Here is a 20,194-nt window from a genome sequence, read left to right as displayed (position 1 = left end):
TTATTTTTAGTAGAGACAGGGTCTCGTTCTTGCTCAGGCTGGTGTCAAACTCCTGAGCTCAAGTGATCCACCCGCCTCAGCCCCCCAGAGTGCTGGGGTTACAGGTGTGAGCCACCATGCCCAACCCAGGTTCTAGAATTTTTAACATCGAGTTCTTGCATGCCGAAGTGCAGGTTCTAGAGTTTTTCGAGCCTGGTTCTAGAATATCCATGGGCAGGGTCTAGAATTCTCTGGCAAAGCTCAGACCAGAGTTGAGTAAGCCTCAGGCACCACCTGACCGAGCAGAATATTCCAGAAAAGATGTAGGGGGATGGGAGGAGGGAGGAGGAAGATTTGGGTGTCTTGGAGGTTTCCCATGCTGGTTGGGGCTGGATGGGGGCTCTGTGGTGGCGTGAGGTCTTTGGGCCCAAGGGGAGCAGCTCGTGGGGTCACGCGGCTGTGAGAACGTGGGACCAGGTGGGCCCAGGAACAAGAAGGAGACTTTGTTTAATTCCTGGGTAACATCTGTTTTTATTGGATGCGGGGACACAGGAGTCCCGGGCATAAGCAAGCATGTTTTTCCAGGAGGCTGTTATGGGGCCACGGGCGCACCCCAACCCACGTCTGGTCCCGGCAGGTCTGCCCCTTCCCAGGCGTGTGATCTCGGGGCCACTCCTGGCCTGCAGCCTGCAGTGCTTCAGTCGAGGGCGGTGACTGTGATTGTCGGTTGTGTATCTAGTGGGAGGCGTGTGTGTTTGGGGTGTTGGGGTACATTTATGGGGGAACTGCAGGTCTCGAGGGCTTCCCAAGCGCCTAAGCCCTCAGTAGATGTTAGCAGCTACCATCGCCGCCTGCATTTAACAGATGGGGAATCTGAGGCCCAGAGAGGGAAAGTCACTGGCGTAAGGTCACACAGATAAAGGGCAGAGTCAGGACTCGCACCTGGGTGTGGGAGATCCCAGGACCAGTCACCCCCAGGGAAGGGGCTATTTGGGGCATGTCAGGGACCTCTCCAGAATGTCCCAGGATCTTGCCATTGGGGCTACAGGGCTTTGGTGCTGGCGGGTGGGCAGCAGGTTCAGCTGGATCAAGGAGCATCTTTGGGGCTTCACGCTGGCTGGGGGGTGGGCAGCCTCCAACCTTCACCTGGGCAGCCAGGCAGGTGAGAAAGGCAGCCCAGGCCAGGTGTCTGTCTGTCTGTCTCTGTCTCTGGGGCTCTCTGTCTCCCCTCCCACCACACCCCCAGTCTCTCCCAGCCTTGCCAGTCTCCTCCCTGCCCCCCAGCCCACCCCGTGGGCTGCCCGGAGGCGGCAGCAGGCAGCTGAATGGGCCTCTTGTTCCCGGCCACACCCGCCCTTTGGGGTCACCCTGGGACATGCCCAGGCAGCAGTGCTGCCTTAAAGGGCCAGCGCCCAGAGACAAGGGGAGGACAGGGGGCTGCCTCCACCCCCAAACCCCACCCCATCCCAAAGATGTACCTTTGGGGGCAGAGGGCAACCTTATACTCAGATACCCCAACCCCACGTGGTCAGAGGGCTGGACCCTGGGCCAGGGGGAGGCTGCCAGGAGGAGGAGCTGTGATAGGGCTTGAGTTCGACCTTGGATAAATCCCTTCTTCTCCCTCTGCCTCAGTTTCCCATCTAGATTAGGGGAAACTGTGCCCACCCCGCTGCCCCCCATGGGCTCCTGGGCAGACAGACTATTCCCCTTCCCTGGGCCAGGATTTGGTACACAGTCCGCGCTCTCCTTGTACCTGCTGTGCAATGATAGAGCACCTGCTGTTTCCCTGTGGCCATCACCCACTGTGTGGACTAGGAATTATCTTCGCCTCAGTTTCTTCGACGTAGAATGAGGCAGTGGCTCTCCCTGCTTTACAGAGAGCTCTGTGAAAACTGAGTTCGTTTATAGAATTCAGAGAGTATTAGGGCAGGGCCGGGGGCAGGGCAGGGCTTTAAACACTATCCATGCTCCCTCTGCTATTGCATTTATTGAGCACCAGCTGCATACCAAGCCTTGCTGAGAAAGCCCTGTTTAACAGATGGGGGAGTTGGGAGGTTAAGGTGCAGGCTGATGCCCCACCGCCCAGATGTCACTCTGGTGTCATCCCTTCCTCTTTCTGCTCAGGGCTGTGCAGCTTCAGGCCGCTCACTTGTCCTCTCTGGGCCTTGGTTTCACCTTCCGAGTAACGGGAACAGCCCTGTCCATTCAGGCTAGAAACCTATCAGCTTCTCCTGCCTGGTGGGGAAGGGGGCACTGTCTCTGGGAATTTGGGGTGTCCCCCAGGCAGGCATTGATCCAGAGGGCCTTGAACCCGAACCGGGCTGTCCCTGGTGGCCGCTCTGGACAGCCTTGACACTCCCATGCCCCAGGCCGGCCCTGTGGATAGCCTGGGACAGGTTGCTGCCGGACGGACAAGCCTGTTCCTCGCTTCCTTATGTAACCAGTTTACGCAAGGGCAGCACTGCTTACATAAGGGAGGCCGGGCCAGCGCCCAGCTGGGGAGGGGGAGGCTCTTAAAGGGGCCGGTGTCCCCCTCGGCTCCCCCTCGCGGGTCCTGGTGCGAACTCATAGGCGAGCCTTGTAAACCCTGGTGACTTGACACCCATCCATGCTGTTGCTGCGGTCACTATGATTACTGTTGTTGATGTTGTTTATTGCACTGTGTTCTTTCCCAGGCGCAGGGGCTCCGCCCAGCAGGGCACAGCGCCCCACTGCGCTTGGCCAGAGGTCTGGGCTGTGACTCCGCCGGCTCTCCCTGTCGTACTTGATGGGTCCCTTCTCTCTCTGATCCTCAGTTTCCCCATCTGGGGAATGGGGGATGTCCGGGAGGGAGAGCGGTGAGGGATCGTGGGGTCTCGCCCCCGGCTGCCTGGCACTGTGTGACCTCAGGCAAGTGGCAGCCCTGCTCTGGGCCTCAGTTTCCCCATCTGTAAAATAGCGCCTGCCTTGGGGGGTTGCCTAGGGAGAATCCAGTCAAGACGCATAGAAAGTTTAGGGCAGCACCGAGCAAATGCAACATCGGCACTCGGCCAGTAGAATTGCCTGGTAGCTGATAAGTATTTAGTAAGCACCTACTGTGTGCCAGGCCCTGGGGACATCGCAGTGAACAAGACAGGCAAAAACTCAGCCCTCATGGAGCTCATGGTCTGGTGGGGTGGGGTGAAGAGGAGCCAGTTATGTGAAGAACTGGGGGAAGACGTTCCAGGCAGAGGGCACAGCCGTGCAAAGGCCCTGGGGCAGGACCGCACCTGGTGTGTAAGAGGCACAGCGAGGAGGCCCGTGTGGCTGGAGCAGAGTGAGGATGGGAGAGAGGGAGGAGGGGAGGGCAGGGAGGGAACAGGACAGGTCGTGCAGGCCTGGTGGGCTGCAGGGAGGACTGGGGCTTTGACCCTGAGGAAGGTGGGAGCCATGGAGTGCTGTGGGCAGAGGAGGGACAGGCCCTGACTCAGCTGCTCACAGGCGCCCTCTGGCTGCTGTGGGGAGGGCAGACTGTTGGGGGCCAGGGTGGGAGGCGGTGCCAGCAATACTGGGGCCAGCCGGGCAGAGGCAGAGGAGGGACAATTCCAGGTTGGTTCCAGCGGTGTGAGAATTCAGTGTCTGGTCACTTGGGTTGTAGGCGCCCTGTCTGAGGCTGGCACCTGCCCCCCCCCACCCCATGCCTCCCGCCGGCCCGCGGCACTTGCCTGGGCACATGCAGGGGAGGAGCAGGGAGAGGAGGGCAGGCTGCCCCGGCCACACCCGGGAACACCCCTGGGATGAGAACGTTGTTAGTGGGCGAGCTGGGATCTGGGCCCCGGTGGCTGGGAAGGCCACAGGGCGCCGGACTCCTGCCAGGAGGCGCCTGGCCGCACCTGGGCCACCACCTGCACACGGGCGTCCTCTCCGAGTCTAAGCCGACTTGCTGTTTCAGTTTCGGCCAGCACCTGCCCCACCCTCTGCCTCAGTTTCCTCCTCTGTCAAATGGCGGTGATAATCTGCAACCATTTAGCGGGTCTGGTGAGCACCCAGCACACAGTAGGTGCTAATTCAGTGATGAACAGCAATGAGGCAGGAGGCTCGGGAGGGAGGGCGCCCAGCGTGAGAGGTGTGAACCCAGGGCACTTGCTGAGAGAGGCCACGGGCCACTGACCCCCCTCTGAGCTGAGCCTCGGTTTTATTCCTGCAAAGTGGAGATCGCAGGTGCAGAATCCCTGTGGCGCCTGGGCAAATTCCAGCACAGACGGGTGTCCCAGACCCATCGGACAGCTGGGGAAACTGAGGCATGAGGAGAACCGGGGAGCTGGCCTGGAGTCACGCAGCCAACTGGGGAAAGGCTGTGAGTGGTCACCCCACATGGCTCTGTCTCCCGTGGGACAGGGCTGGAGTGGAAAGTCGGTGCTGCCTTCAGTCCTTGCTGCCTCCGACGTTGAGGTCCTGGGCTCAGGCACATTGATGGAGGTAGCAGGGCCGTGTGGCCGAGCCTCTGCACGGACTCAACTCCTGGCTGTGTGCCCTCAGACCAATTACCTAACCTCTCTGGGCCTCGTCTGGCCTCTGTAAACCTGTATTTAGCTCCTGGGATTGAATAAACCCCTGGCGCATAGTAAAAATCCAATAAGTGCAAGATGGGATGGTGACAGTGGCTTTTACACGCTGTGTTCACTTCACATAAGGCCCTCCTGCGCCTGGCGAACTCCTACTCATACATCAAGGCTCCAGCTCTAAATGTCTCCTCCTCCAAGAAGCCCTCCTGGGCCCCCCTCCCCAGCACAGGTTCCTGTTACCTCCTTGAGCTCCTCCTGCCATAGGTTCCTCCTTGGACCTAGGAACAGTTGGGGAAGCTTTGCAAAGGACACAGGGCTTTTACCGATCCACAGAGGACTAAGTAGCCTCAGGTGGGCGATTCTTGGGTGGTGTCCCATGCCATTCCCTGCACCTATTGTCAGAGATCCCTTGTGTCACCCTTGTGAACCTTCCAGAACCATCCAGCCTCCCTGTGCACACCTGTTCCGGCCCTTCCAATGGGGACCCCTCACCCAGTTGCATTTATTTCCTTCCCTCCTTCCTTTCTTCTTCCCTCCCTCCTCCTCCTCTCCCCAGCGCATTGTCTCTCTCCCTCCCTCTCTCCTCTCTGTCTTTCTACAAAGATGGATTGAGCACCTGCTGGGTACCGGGCCCTATTCTAGACGCTGGGGGCATGACCGTGATGGACACAGACCAAACCTCTGCCCTCCCAGAGGTGCCCTTCCCCTGGGCAGATAAGCAAACACGGCGCAATCACTAACTTCCTCTGGGGGAAATGAAACAGGGCTGGGATTGCCTGAGAGTGGCCAGAGGCTGCTGGAGGGGAAGGGGTTTGGGGAAGACCTGTCTGAGAAGGCGACAGTTGAGCTGAGGTCTGGGGAGATCTGGGGGGAGAGAGAGAGAGAGAGAGAGAGAGAGAGAGAGAGAGAGAGAGAGAGAGAGAGAGAGAGAGAGAGAGAGAGAGAGAGAGAGAGAGAGGGAGAGAGAGAGAGAGAGAGAGAAAGCAGTTAGCTGTCCAGTTAGAGACACAGCCCGTGCAAAGGCCCTGGGGCAGGACCGTGCCCGGCATGTGGGAGGCACAGTGAGGAGGCCGTGTGGCTGGAGCAGAGTGAGGAGGGGAGGGCGGGGAGGGGACGGGGCAGGTCGTGCAGGGTCTCTGGTCCTGGTACTCCACTCTGAATACCCCCTAATTTTCCAACTGTTCCTCAGATGCCTTTGTCTGACAAGCATTTATTTTGTACTTGCTGTAAGCCGGGCTCCACAGGGATAACCCCGATTATTCATGCAACAAGCATGTATTGGGTGCCTACTGTGTGCCAGCCTCTGCGGGAATAAACACACTTACTTGTCTACAAGCATCTATCAAGTGCCAGCTGTGTACAAGCATTTATTGAGCACTGACTATGTGCAAGGCTCTAGGGAGAGATGCCACAGGAAGGCCTGGGAAGGCGAAGTTTCCTCTCACCCCTCCCTCCGGTTTCCAACCCCTCCCCACGTCCGAGGCAGCAGGTTAAACCTCTGCGGAGCTGGGCTCACATCCCCTCGTCCGTTGACTGACTGTGAGACCTGGGGCGAGCCACTTACCCTCCCTGAACCTCAGTTTCCCCCTCTGTAAAATGAAACACTCAGAACTCAGCATCTACTTTCTGCAGCAGGGGAAACTGAGGCACAGAGAGGGGCTGAGAAGTGTCTGTACCCTTCCCTCCCCTCCCCAGGCAAGACTAGGACGGAGACCCATTCTCCCGACCCCACGCCAAAGTATGGGGCCTTTTTCCGCGCCGCCCCCCAGGCCCAGAGCGGGGCAGGGCTTGCCCGGAGCCACACAGCACAACAGGGACAGGACCCCGACCTGCCTCTGCAGCCCCCCGCACGGCGATGAGCCCTCCCCTCCGCGCCTGGGCTCCCCCACCTTCCTCCTGCCTCCCTTGGCCGGGCTGCCAGGCCAGCGTCCTGTCCTCCCGGCTCCCCCGGGGCTGCCGAGGTGGCGACAAGACCAAGAAACATCAGACGGAAGGGGAAGCTGGGGGGGGCGGCCGCCTCACCCGGCCACCCCCACCCCGTGCCCAGCGCGGGCAGAGGGTGTCCTCGGGCAGCTTCCGCCTGGCTCTGCCCACCATGTGGCCACAAATGGCTTCCGGGCGCGCCCGTCCCCGGCATGTGGGCACGCGCGCGTGTGCTGGGGCCGCGGGCACATGCGGCTCCTGCCCTGCAGCCTGGGAGCAGGCCCGCCGGGAGGCGGCGCAGGGGGAGGCCTGGGCTCGGCTGCCGGAGAAGCCAAGAATTTGCTCCAAATGTAAACAGCGAGTTATTTTAAGGCCGCCCCCCCCAGCCCGGGTGGCGTTGACACATTTGACATTGGAGGGGACCCGTGGGGGGGGCACCTTGTGCGTGTGGGTATTTTTAACCTTGTTCCTCACATCCTTGGAGCCGCCTGGGGCTCGGTGGGTGCCGAGTGGCGGTGACAGTGGGAGCCCGAGCTGGCCGCGCCCTGCTGTTGGCACGCGTGGGTTTAACCCCTTGGAGGCCGCGGGGCGGCCCGAGCAGGGGGCAGGCGGGACGGGGCCCGGCAGGGTCCCCCCTGCCCAGAGGGCCACCCGGCACCGCCAGCCTGTGTCCCCCAACTGCCCCTGCCCCAGAGGGGGGACCTGGCGCCTGCGGCCCCCGCTGCCAGCCCAGCCGCTCCTCTTGGACGCACAAAATGGCCGCCAAGGCCCAGAGAAGCATCTGGAACAGCGGCCGAGAGAGGCGAGAAAATGGCCGCCGGAGCGATGATGTCATGGGGTGGCGTGGCCTCCAAAGGCGTCCCCGGGTGGGGACGGGCCAGGTCTGTGGGCCTCCAAGTGGGCCCTGCGGCCTACAGGGGCGTGTCCCAGGCCGGACACCCTGAACTAGTCACCCCGAAGCTCCCCTTGGGGTCCCCGGGTCCCCCGACGTCGGCCAGGGAGGCGGCGAGCCGGGGCCGAGGCCTCCCGTCGCAGCGGCCCAGGCCCGGCGTGGCGCTGGGGACGGTCAGGGGGACAGTGGTGGCCCCGGGCCTGACCCTCGGGCCCGAGGTGTCCACGAGCGCCTGCCAGGGCCCGCAGCCAGGCCACGGAGCAGGCGGGGGCGAGAGCCTGGCTGGGTGGGAAGAAAAAAGAAACTTTTCTTTGAAAGTGATTCCCCAGCAGGTTGGCTCGGGCCCAGGCGGCCGGCGGCGGAGAGGGAGCTGGAAACTCTGGTGCAGACTCAGCCTCGCAGGAAGGACACGGCGGGGAGGCCGGGGGCAGAGGCCGGCGTCCCGGAGGTCACCCCGTCCACGGCACCGCCTCCCGGGCCCCACACGTCCCGTCCACACTGCCCGGTTCTGTCCCCAGGGGATTGATGCGTGCCCCGAACGAACGTGTATCTGCGGTCTTGGTTTTTCTCCTTTGGTTTGGCCAAACACCCACTGGAGAAGGGCTGGACACGGGGGTTTTAGATCCTCTGCACGACTAGGACAGGGAGGCTCAGAGAGGGAAAGCACCGTTGCTGAGGTCACACAGCACTGACGACGCTGATAGCGGGTTCTCTACTTTGGGGGCCTTGGGGACACAAGAGTCTAGGGAGGAAGGAGGTGTTCCCTAGAGAGGGCCAGGATGTGTACCTCGAGTCCCGGAAGCCCAGGGTAATTTTGCTTCCAGTCCTTCTGCCACACTACCAGGGAAGTGCACCTTCAGTCCAGCCTGCAGCCTTCACGGTGTGCCTCGACCGCCGGCCCTCCTCAGGATGGCGCGGAGGGAAGCCGTGGATGTGAACTTCATGCAGCTGAGATTTGCTTCTGTTTTGTTCACTGCCATGTCCCCAGTGCCTAGGATAGGGCCTGGGACCCAGTAGGTGCTCAAGACCTGTCGAATGCAAGAGTCACGGTTTCTCCTTATGCTTCAGTTCGCACAGACCTGAGTACGGGGTGGGGGCAGGGGCTCGGGGACGGCATGGCAGGTTGTGACACAGCTGGACGTACACAGGAACTCTGTGGTCATGCTTCTTAGGACAGACTCGGGGAGGCGAAATCCCAAACTTCCCACACTTTAGGCACAGATTGTGCGCCAGGGGCTCTGTGCAGATAAAACCCATTTGAACAGAGGCTTGAATAAAGCCAGGGAATGAGCCAGGCAGGCATTTGCGGGGAGGGTGTTCCAGAAAGAGGGCACAGCCCGTGCAAAGGCCCTGGGGCAGGACGCACCTGGCGTGTTGGAGGCACAGCGAGGAGGCCGGTGTGGCTGGAGCAGAGTGAGGAGGGGGAGAGAGGGAGGAGGGGAGGGCAGGGAGGGGACGGGGCAGGTCGTGCAGGGCCTGGTGGGCCATGGGGAAGACTTTGCACTTTTATGTATTTATAAACCGAGATTGGGTGTAAGGTGATGAGGATTGGGACACAGGTTTGGACACAAGGCCAGGGCAGGTGTTACAGAGATGTCAGAGCCGGGCTGGCAAGGATGGCTGGAGTTTCCCGAGAGGGATGGGGCAGGGAAGATGGCCGTGGCCTGCGTCACGTGTACGGCATCGGCATCGCCTTCCAGGACCAAGGGAGTTGAACCTTAGCCGGCTGATGTTTAAAAATGGCTGGTGACAGCCGGTAGCCGGGAATTCCAGGGCCTGGCTTTGGTTCTCTCTTGCTGGCTGGGCTGGGAGGCGGACGTGGCAGGCGGTTTGGAAGCTGGCGAAGGTTGGAAAATCAGTGGGGCGAGTTCACCGCGGCAGCCGACGCTAGAAGCCCAGGGTCCGAGAGGTCCCCACAGGCACGGCTGGGGCCCCAGCGGGAATTCCAGGCTCCCCGATGGCCTGCCAGGTTTTAAAGAAGTGTGATCACGACTTCCGCAGGTCCTAACCTTTCTACGTCCGAGAGATGAACTAAACGGGACCACTGGGTCCTCTTCCAGGCCACCATCCTGGACCGGGGTGTTGTACTCAGCCTGGTGGGCCCACCTCCTCACAGGGCTCCCGACATCTGAGAGTCCGGAAGTCACTGGGCAGCCAGAGAATTTAAAAAAATTGTTAATTGTAGTAAGGCACATATAATATAAAATTCAACATCTTAGCCATTTCTAAGTGCACAGCTCAGTGGCATTAAGCACATGCACATGGCTGTGCAGCCATCAGCACCCTCCATCTCCAGAACTTTCTCGTCTTCCCAAACTGAAGCTCTGTCCCCATGAAACGCTCACTCCCCACCCCGTCCCCAGCCCCTGGCACCCACCATCCTGCTTCCTGTCTCTGTGGATCTGCCTGTTCTGGACGTTTCATATAAACGGAGTCACACACTGTGTCCTTCTGCGTCTGGCGTCTCTCACTGAGCACGATGTCCTCAAGGTCCATCCACGCTGTGGCCTGAGTCAGAGCCTCGTCCCTTTTCGTGGCTGAGTGATACTCCAGCGTGTGGATGGACTGCATGTGTCTATCCTCACATCTGTCGATGGACATTTGAGTTGCTTCCACCGTGCGGCCGTTTAAGTCGCGCTGCCGTGAACGTGTGTGTACCAGTATCTGTTTGCGCCGTTGCTTTCAAGTCTGTTGGGTGAGACCCAGGAGTGGCATTGCTGGGTTTTATGGTAAACTCTGTTTAACTTTTGGACGAAGCGCCAGACTGTTTTTCACTTGGCATACCCACCGGCCGCGCACGGGGCTTCCGCATCCTGGCAGCCAGAGACTTAAAAATATAAAATAGATCGAGCGGCATCACTCCTGACTGCGCCGCAGGATGAAACCCGCACTTCTTGCTGCAGCACACAGGGCGCAAGGGGGTCGGCTTCTCTCACTGCCCCTCCTTCCCAGCCTGCTCGCCAGGTGCCAGCCACATAATCTCTCCCTGCACATCTATTCCTGCCCCAGGCCCTTTGCACATGTCGCACCCTCTGCCCAGAATGCCTTCACTTAGCTCTCCCCCCTGGCTGGGCTCCTCGTTCTTGAAGCCTCTGCAGAGAGGTTCTGCCTGACCCCTCTGTCCAAAGTCATCCCCAGAGCCATGCACTATCCCTTCACCCTGTTTTGTCATCTCGGTGGAACTCAGAGCCGTGTGGAATTATCTAGGGCTTCTGTTTCCTGTCTGTCTCTGCCCACTTGGCGCTCTGCCATTTCCCCAGCGCCTGGCGAGTAGCAGGTTTTCAGTGAACATCTGTCCCGTGAATGCCAGGTGCTGCGTGGACCTCCCAGTTACCAACGGCGGAAGCTTTAGCCACCGGGATGAAGGGAGTTGTCCTGTACAGAGGGGGTGGGTGCTCCCGGTGGAAGGGTGGGGCCAGAGGCCACAGCGGTGCCTTTGTCATGCACCAGGACAGACCAGATTTGGGCTCGTGGCCACGGACAGGAAGGAACACTCTGTCTGTACACTCTGTCATGGGATCCAGTTTACACTGCTGTTGTCACCGGTGATGATGTGTTTGAGCAAAGGCTACAGGGGGCAGTGACGTTCCTGGCTGCACATGAATGTCCCATGGAGCTGGGGAGTGGAGAGAACTGGCACCTGGCCAGATGAGGGTGTCCCTTCAAATACAGCCGCTATTGAGGACCAGGGTCTCACTTATACTAGCATGTGTGTGGTTGTCTATGCTATATGCATGGTGCTCAAAGATCCTGTGTTTCTCTCTGAGAAGGAAATGGTTGAGGAACGTCCTGAATGAGGGAAGAGAATGAGCCATGTATGTATCTGAGGGAAGAGCAGAGGGCATAGCCCGTGCAAAGGCCCTGGGGCAGGACCGTGCCTGGCGTGTTGGAGGCACAGCAAGGAGGCCCATGTGGCCGGAGCAGAGTGAGGAGTGGGGAGAGGGAGGAGAGGAGGACAGAGAGGGGACAGGGCAAGTCCTTCAGGGGCTGTGAGTGTGGGGAGGACTTGGGCTTTTACCCAGAGGAAGGTGGGAACCATGGAGGGCTGTGGGCAGAGGAGGGACAATGTTCATTTAACTCCTAAGTTTGGCAAAATGCTATATTATCAAAACAGTATTTACCCCAAATCTATGGCAAGCCCTTCCCCTCCCTGAGCCTCTACAAGCAGAGCAACAGGCCCACTAGGAAATGACTGAAAATGCCCCCTTTATAGATGGAGAAAACTAGGCTCCAAGGAGAAAGTGACTAGTCCAAAGCCACATGGCCAGGTTGTGCCAGGAATGGGACTCCATCCAACCCAGGTTTCGGGCTATGGCCCTCATTTCTATAAGATGCTCCAAGATCAGACAAGTCTGACACCCACCACCTCTTCTTTGAAATCCCCAGTGCCTTTTAAAGGCTCTGAAAAGTCCTGCAATTGTTTTGAGAAATCATCAGTGATGACCGAACATTCTGACCATGGCACCGCACATGTGGGTAGAGTCTGTGAACACCTGGCAGCACAGCCACCGGAAGCCCCCAGCGTGGCTGTTAAGAGCGTGAACTTCGGTTCACCGGCAACTTGGTCCCGCTTTAGTTCTCACACAGGAAGATGTGTTCGGGTTTTCTCGTGCAATCAAGATTATATTTTGACCGGGACCATGTGCCACGTTGAAAGCCTGCCGTGAACTCGGCTGCAGAAAGCAACGTATTTGAGGGCATGTCCACCAGGTCAGGAGAAAACGCACCAACAAGCAAACAGTGTTTTAAAGCCTGAGGTGGGTGTTATATAAAATTCAAAAAGAGGTTCGTTTATCTGTTTTTGTTTGTTGTGGGTTTTTTTTGTTTTTGTTGTTGTGTTTTTTTTGAGACAGAGTCACACTCTGTTGCCCGGGCTAGAGTGCTGTGGCGTCAGCCTAGCTCACAGCAACCTCAAACTCCTGGGCTCGAGCAATCCTCCTGCCTCAGCCTCCCGAGTAGCTGGGACTACAGGCATGCGCCTCCATGCCCGGCTCATTTTTTCTACATACATATTTTTAGCTGTCCATAAAATTTCCTTTCTATTTTTAGTAGAGACAGGGTCTCGCTCTTGCTCAGGCTGGTCTCAAACTCCTAAGCTCAAGTGATCCACCCTCCTCCGCCTCCCAGAGTGCTAGGATTACAGGCGTGAGCGACCGAGCCCAGCCTCGTTTATCTGTTTTTAAGAGAGATGCACACAAAACTGGGTTGGTGCATCCCACATCCCTCACTGTGTGACTTTGGGTAACTTACTTACCCTCTCTGGGCAGCCTGGGGGTTGACAGCCCTGGTCAAAGCTTGTTATAGGGCATTAGATGAAGTGATACCAAGGGCATAGCCTGGAATCTGGGGCTCTGGAAGCCATCTGTACCTGCTGTTGCTAGTGTTATTATTGTTTTGCTTTGTTTTTGAGACAGAGTCTTGCTCTGTCACCCAGGCTGGAGTGCAGTGGTGCAATCATAGCTCACTGCAGCCTCCAACTGCCGGGCTTAAGTGATCCTCCCACCTCAGCCTCCTGAGTAGGTGGGACTACAGGTGTGTACCACCATGCCAGGCTAATTTTAATTTAAAAATTTTTTTGTAGACATGGGGTCTTGCTATGTTGTCCAGGCTGGTCTTAAACTCCTGGCCTCAAGTGATCCTCCTGCCTCGGCCTCCCACAGTGCTGGGGCTATAGGCGTGTGCCACCACGCCCAGCTAATTTTTTGTTTCTATTTTTAGTTTGCCAGCTAATTTTGCCCCCTGTTAAGAACTTCCTGAGCTAGGTAGACAACTTTGCTTTGAATTTGACGCCAGGTTTGGGACCTAGACTGTCTGCCTGGAGCCTTGGTTTACCAACCTCACAAATTGAGCAGATTTAACCAGACGGTGCCGTGAAGCACTAATGTAACGCAGTAAAAACTCGGCAAATGGAAGCTGCCCACTTGGGGTCTGGGGAATCTTGGGGCGTTGGCTGTTGGCCAGCCTTGAGACATTATCCACTCCGAGTGCATCTGTTCAGACCGACGGAAGGTCCATTTTAGGGCTGGATGTCTGCGTAGGTGGGAGGAGGAGGAGGAATTATTTGTGCCTTTTTTTTTCTCTGATTTTTCACAGAAACAACTGGAACAGTACAATGCAATCGAACTCTCTCTGATGGTAGCAACATTCTGCCCTGCCCAATTCAGTCGCCACCGGCCACGTGTGGCTCCTGAGCTCCTGAAATGTGGCTCGTGCAGTGGAGGAGACTGAAATGTTCATTTTATTTCCATTTAGCAAACTGAAATGGTCACGCATGGCTGTGACTCCTGTACTGGACAGCTCTAGACCATGGGGACCTTTCAGGAGCTGAGTGGTGGATGACTTGTCAACAGGTGCATGAGCAGCATTCCCAGGTTTTAAAGATGATTAAAAATGAGGTGGGAGCCAGAGGCTGGGGAGGGCAGTGGGCAGGGGGATAAAGCGGGGAACGGTTAGTAGGTGCAAAGATTTTTTTTAAAAATGAGACGGCAGTATAAAAAGGAAGGACAGGCTACAGCATGGATGAACCCTGAGGACATCGTGCTCTGTGACATAAGCCAGACACAGGACACATCCCTTGTGGCTCCACTCGCAGGAGGTCCCTGGAGTCATCAGGTCCCCAGAGACAGGAAGTAGGACGGTGGGTGCCAGGGGCTGGGGAGGGGGCGGGGAGTGAGTGTTTCATGGGGACCGAGCTTCAGGTTGGGAAGATGAGAAAGTTCTGGAGGTGCAGGGTCGTGATGGCTGCAGGACAGTGTGAGTGTGCTTAATGCCACTGAGCTGTGCGCTTAAACATGGTAAAAATGGTAAATTTTATGTTATATACATTTAACCACAATAAAAACTAAATTAAAAATTAAAATGAGATGACATATAGTTAAAGCATCATATTATTTTAAAACTTCACTTATTTAAAAAAAAAAAAAAAAAACACAACTCCCAGGGCTATAGAAAAAGAAGAAAAAACTTCCTCAGCCCAGCAAGATCTGCAAATCCTTACAGCTCATGTCACACCAGTGGGACAGCTCCTCCTAAGGTCAGCAGCCAGACAAGGACGCAGCTCTCACCACCTCTACCCAACATTGTTCTGGAAGTTCTAGGCAGCGCTATAAGGCAAGAAAAGAAATCAAAGGCTTACGGATGGGAAAGGAACAAATGAAACCGTCCCTATTTGCAAATGACATCATGGCCATTCTGAAAATCCCAAGGAATCTACCAAAACAAAAAAATCAGTGCACAAAAGTCAACCCCACTTCTCATTGCTAGCAGTGAACAATTAGAACCTGAAATTAGAACCTGTCGTTTACAATCCCTTTCAAAACCTACCGTGTAGTGAAAGTCCATTTGTTGACAACCGCTTTACACTTATTATTGGCTGACTTGGTGACCCCCCAAAAAAACCTGGGAGGTGGGTTTTATCATCTGCCCATTTTACAGATGAGAAAACGGAGGCTGGCGTGGCTGGCAGAGCCCAGGGTCATTGATCTTAACCAATACAAAGTAACAACACGGAAGACAGTGACAACAGTGATTGTCGTCAATGAACAATTAACAAAGAAAGTCGCCCTCCACTCTGGGAAGGGCTTCCTACGTGCCAGCCACCGTCTGGGCACTTTCTTCCACCCGTTTTGCCCCCGTTCCTCGTGAGCGGCCTCCAAGGGAGGTGCTGTAGTTGTGTCCATTTCACAGGTGGGAAGAGTGAGGCTTGGAGGGCGGGGAGGTGACGTGTCCGACGTCCCATGCCCCATTTGCCTGATTCGAAAGTGCCCGCTGGGAGCCACCGGTGCGTGGCACTAGGTGTTCAAGAAACGACCCCCCTTCCTGGGAGGCAGCGGGATGCCAGCCGGGCACTGCTGCCTGCTGAGTCCGCGTGGGAGCTGGCCCCGTACGAGGGTGCCCAGCTGGCTGCCCGGCCTGGGCTCTTCCCAATGGAGTGGGTGCCCGTGCCCAGCCTCAGGGCGGTCCAAGCCGGACTGGCCGGCTGCAAGGGGCCGCTGGCTGGGTGGCTTGGGAGCAAATGCAAGGCTGGAGGCCGAGCCGGGCACACTCCCCTTGGCCACTGTCCCGTGCGCCCAGCCCAGTTGGCCACCCAGGGTGGCCGTGTTAGAGGAGGGGCTTCCCTCATTGGCTCCTGCGTTTCCTGATTGGGAAACTGAGGCACCGGGTCCTGCTGCTGTGCTGTTTATGGCATCTTTGGTCTTGGCAGCTGGTGGATTGTGTTCAAACCCCTAGCACGGTGACAAGAACCTGCTCCCTGGCTTAGGAAGTGACATTATTTTTATTATTCCACGACAACCTCGAGGGCGGCTTCCACCATCATCCCATCTTACCCATGAGGAAACTGAGGCCTCCAGAGGAAAAGTGACCTGCCTGGGGCCGCACAGCCCTGGAGGAGGCTCTCAGAGACAGGACCTGAACTCAGGCTGGGGGCTGGACATCTGAGCGCAGGACAGACACAAGGACACAATAGCCCTGGTGACAAAGCACGTGGAGTGGCTTGGGGAGAGGATTTTTTTGTCATTCTGACACTCAGTTTTCCTTGTCTATAAAATGGGTGCGATAACAATGCCAGGTTTGCGGTTGTCTTAAGGATTTAAGGGAACTTATCAAATGGGAATGAAAACAGTGTCACATGTGTGGTTATGAACAGTCTTAATAACGTGACAGACGCTGCTATGTATCAATATGCCCCCAAGTGCTTCAGAAGTATCTTTTTGTTTGTTTTTTTTTTTGAGACAGAATCTTACTCTGTCACCCAGGCTGGAGTGCAGTGGCATCATCACAGCTCTCTGCAACCTCCAACTCCTGGGCTCAAGCGATCCTCCTGCCTCAGCCTCCCGAGTAGCTGGGACTACAGGCGCCACCACCACGCCTGGCTAATTTTCTTATTTTTAGTAGAGACGGGGTCTTGCTCTTGCTCAGGCTGGTCTCGAACTCCTGACCTCAAGCGTGAGCCACTGCGCGCGGCCTCCTTGCTACCTCTTGACAATCCCACGAGGCCTGGGCAATGCTCGTGCCCACTTGGCAGAGGAGAACCAGAGGCTCAGAACGGCCGTGCAACCTGCCTGGGCTCACACAGCAATTGCACATGGCGGCTTTGGGGTCTGGCCAGTGGGAGGGGCCTGGTTCTCTTCCTTCGGCCTTTGATGGTGACTGTCACCACCTTCATCTTTGACCTGGGGGACAGATGAGAGGGCTGGGAGGGGCTGCCTGCTGGGCTTGGCCATGTGTCCCCCCCCGCCCCCAACTCCAGTCCCTGCTGCAGGGTCAGGGCTGCGGCGGGGGTGGCCTGCCTGGTCCCCCAGCCAGGCTGCAGCTACCGATAACGCTGAGCTCAGCGTCTGTCTGCGTCTCCGTCTGCCAAGGAGCCCGATTATTTTTAGATAAGATGGAGGGGCGGGCGCTGGGGCGGAGGGAGCCCCTAGCCAAGGCGGGAGGCGGGGTGTGGTATGGCAGTCAGAAAGGGCCACCCCTCAGCCCCATCTCTGGGGGCCCTAAATGGCAACCCAAGACCAAGGGCTGGGCGCACAGGACTGCAGGGCAGAGACTGAGACCAGAGCACCAGAAAGCCCCAGGACTCACTTCTCTGGCCTCAGTTTCCCTGTCTGTAAAATGAGTGTAATGATAGATCCCAACTCACAGGGCTAAGACAGGAGTCCAGGTGTTATTATGATTTTACAGGTGAAGCTCAGAGAGGGCAAGTGACTTGCCAAGTGCCACACAGCAAGAAAGTGGCAGTGTCGGGATTTGAACCCAGGTCTGTTAAGACTCCACTTGTCCTAGCTCCTACGTGCAACTGAGCCAGCCTGTGCTGACGGGCGAGGCCACACTGCAGCATGTGGAGACAGCGGCGCCATAGGGGCATGAGCCGGTATCTGCAGGCTGCTTGGCCAGTCGCCTAGGGGCAGTGGCGTGGACACGTCTCCTCCTGGGGCCGGGGTCCCTGTGATGTCATCAACGCTTCTCCCTCTCTTTCCAGACGCGGAGCAGAGCGGCAGTCCCCGGGCAGGGATGGGCTCGGACCAGGAGGACAGCAAGCCCATCACGCTGGGTGAGTCTGGGATCAGTGCAGCCCTGTCCCTGTCTTTTATTTAGGGATGCTTTGCTGAGCGCCGCCCTCTGTGAGCCCCTCTAGGATGCTGCTCTTGTTCCATTTTACGGATGAGTAGACTGAGGCTTAGGCAGCTGGGGAGCTGGGGCTGGGACCTGTGAGTGTCTGGGCTCTGAGGCGCTCACCCCCTGGGAGACCCCGAGTTCCTGCTGTGTTGGGAGGTGGGAAGTGGAGAGTTGCCTGAGGCAGAGCCCTGGGGAGTAGGAAGGATTCAGCAGCTGTAGAGGCGCCATCATCGCCCACCTAGACCAGGGCCGACCCTTCCACCCTGGTCTCTGGTTCCTACCTTTGCCCTCCCCCATCTGTCCTCGCTGCAGCAGCCAGGGGGCGCCTGTGAGCACCTGAGTCAGGGCCCGTCCCTCCCCTGCCCACAGCCCTCCATGGCTCCCACCTCTCTCGGGGTCAAAGCCTCCCCGAGGCCCACCAGGCCCTGCACAACCTGCCCCGTCCCCTCCCTGCCCTGCCCTCCTCCCTCTGCTCCCCCTCCTAACTCTGCTCCAGCCACACGGGCCTCCTCCCTGTGCCTCCCACACGCCAGGCATATCCTGCCCCAGGGCCTTTGCATGGGCTGTTCCTGTGCCTGGACAGCTAACTGCTCGCTCTCTCTCTCCCCCCCCCCCCGCCCAGATCTCCCCAGACCTCAGCTCAACTGTCACCTTCTCAGACAGGTCTTCCCCGAACCCCTTCCCCTCCAGCAGCCTCTGGCCGCTCTCAGGCAATCCCAGCCCTGTTTCATTTCCCCCAGAGGAAGTTAGTGATTGCGCCGTGTTTGCTTATCTGCCCAGGGGAAGGGCACCTCTGGGAGGGCAGAGGTTTGGTCTGTGTCCATCACGGTCGTGCCCCCAGCGTCTAGAATAGGGCCCGGTACCCAGCAGGTGCTCAATCCATCTTTGTAGACAGACAGAGAGGAGAGAGGGAGGGAGAGAGACAATGCGCTGGGGAGAGGAGGAGGGAGGGAAGGGAAAGCAAATGGGTGACCCCCGCCCCTGCCATTGGCAGCACCAGAACAGCCGTGCATGGGGACACCAGGAGGTTCACAGGCCCCAGGCCACTCCTCGCTGGCCCCCGGTGACGCGTCCGTCCTGGCGTCTGTGACCGGAGCCGTCCCCGGCCTCGCATGATTCCCGGGTGCTTCCCTTGGAGCCAGATGTTGAGGGAGGTGGGGGGCGGGGCGCTTGGGTGTCTGGCGGAGGAAATCACGTCCTCCGGTTCGCCAGGGAGTCCCCCGGAGATGGAGCAGGGCGGGCACTGCACAAACAGGAAACCCCGGTGGGGGAGGCGGAGGGGCCGCGCTGACACCAGCTGGCCGGCCGGATCAGCAGGAAGCGGCTATGGCCACTTCCCCTGGACACTCGGGGACCACTGCCCTGTCCCCCGCCCTGGGCTGTGGTGGCCCTGGGCCTCCCAGCACAGGGCCGGGTGCTCGGTCATCGCTCAGTAAACGGCACAGCGATTGCAGCTGGGGAGCCCGGGGGTCCTGGGACTGACCAGGGCTTGGGTCTGGGGACCCAGACACAGCCAGGAGCTCCCTGCGGCCCGTGTTGCCTCCTGGGGGCCGAGAGAGGAACTGCTCCCCTGCCACCCCAGAGCCGGGCACCGCCTGCCCGTCCCACCTCCGCTCTGCCCACGCTCCCGGCTTCTGCAGTGTGCCAAGTGGGTCTCAACCCCAGGGCCTTTGCACAGGCTGTTCCCACTGCAGGGAGCACTGGTCAGCATTCACAGGGCTGTTGCCAAGGGCTTCCTCTTGGCGCTTTGCAAATTTTAACAAGTTTATTTCTCTGATCTGCCCGCCCACCTTGAGGTCTTTAAGTAAAATAGCTCCCTGCACCCCCAGCTGGCTCCACACCCTCTGCTGCCTTCCCATTGTCTGACACACCTCACGTTTGACTTCGTTTTTATTTATTTATTTTCTTTGAGAAGGAGTCTCGCTCTGTTGCCCAGGCAGGAGTGCAGTGGTGTCACCATAGCTCACTGCAGCCTCCAACTCCTGGACTCAAGTGATCCTCCTGCCTCAGCCTCCCAAGTAGCTGGGACTACAGGCACCACCACGCCCAGCTAATTTTTCTATTTTCAGTAGAGACAGTCTTTCTATGTTGCCCAGGCTGGTCTCAGATTCCTAGGCTCAAGAGATCCTTCCACCTTGGCCTCCCAGAGTTCTGGGATTATAGGTGTGAGCCACCATGCCTGGCCTTGCCTTAGTTTTTATTTTTTAAAAATTGGTGGTAAAATGTGCACTATGTAAAATATGTCATTTTAACCATTTTTGAGTGTACAAGTCAATGGCATTAAGTATATTCACAGAGCTGTGCAACCATCACCTCTAATTCCAGAACATTCTCATCACTCCAGAGAGAAGCCCCCTCCCCATCAGCAGTCACTCCCCACCCTCCCCCAGCCCCTGGCGACCACGAATCCATGTCCCATCTCTGTGGATCTGCCTGTTCTGGACATTTCACATAAATGGGGTCACACACTGTGTGTCCTTCTGTGTCTGGCGTCTCTCACTGAGCACGATGTCCTCAAGGTCCATCCACGCTGTGGCCTGTGTCAGAGCCTCGTCCCTTTTCATGGCTGCGTGATACTCCACGTGTGGACAGACCACGTTGTGTGTGTCCACTCATCTGATGATGGGCACTTGGGTTGTTTCCCAGTTGGGACTATTGCTGCTACAAATACCCATGGACAAGTTTTTTTTGACTTATTAATCTTGTGTGGTGTCTGTCGCCCACACTGGACTGTAAGTCCCATGAGAGCAGCCACTTCCGTCTG

The 20,194-nt window shown here is 57.8% G+C and overlaps 1 protein-coding gene across 4 annotated transcripts in view; it reads left to right on the top strand.

Annotated features, from left to right (window-relative positions):
* The window catches only part of NFIC (nuclear factor I C), a 64,789-nt gene that overhangs the window by 23,259 nt on the left and 21,336 nt on the right, over positions 1–20,194 (top strand). For all 4 annotated transcript variants that reach the window (XM_045544420.1, XM_045544411.1, XM_045544440.1 and 1 more), the window contains exon 3: positions 17,294–17,365. In XM_045544420.1, the coding sequence (XP_045400376.1) occupies positions 17,294–17,365 (72 nt within the window). The remainder of the gene's footprint in view (positions 1–17,293; positions 17,366–20,194) is intronic.

Source organism: Lemur catta, chromosome 1 (genome assembly GCF_020740605.2).
Source record: "Lemur catta isolate mLemCat1 chromosome 1, mLemCat1.pri, whole genome shotgun sequence".
Classification (NCBI taxonomy): domain Eukaryota; kingdom Metazoa; phylum Chordata; class Mammalia; order Primates; family Lemuridae; genus Lemur; species Lemur catta.
Note: the sequence above shows the minus strand (reverse complement) of the source record. Positions and strands in the feature narration are given on the sequence as shown.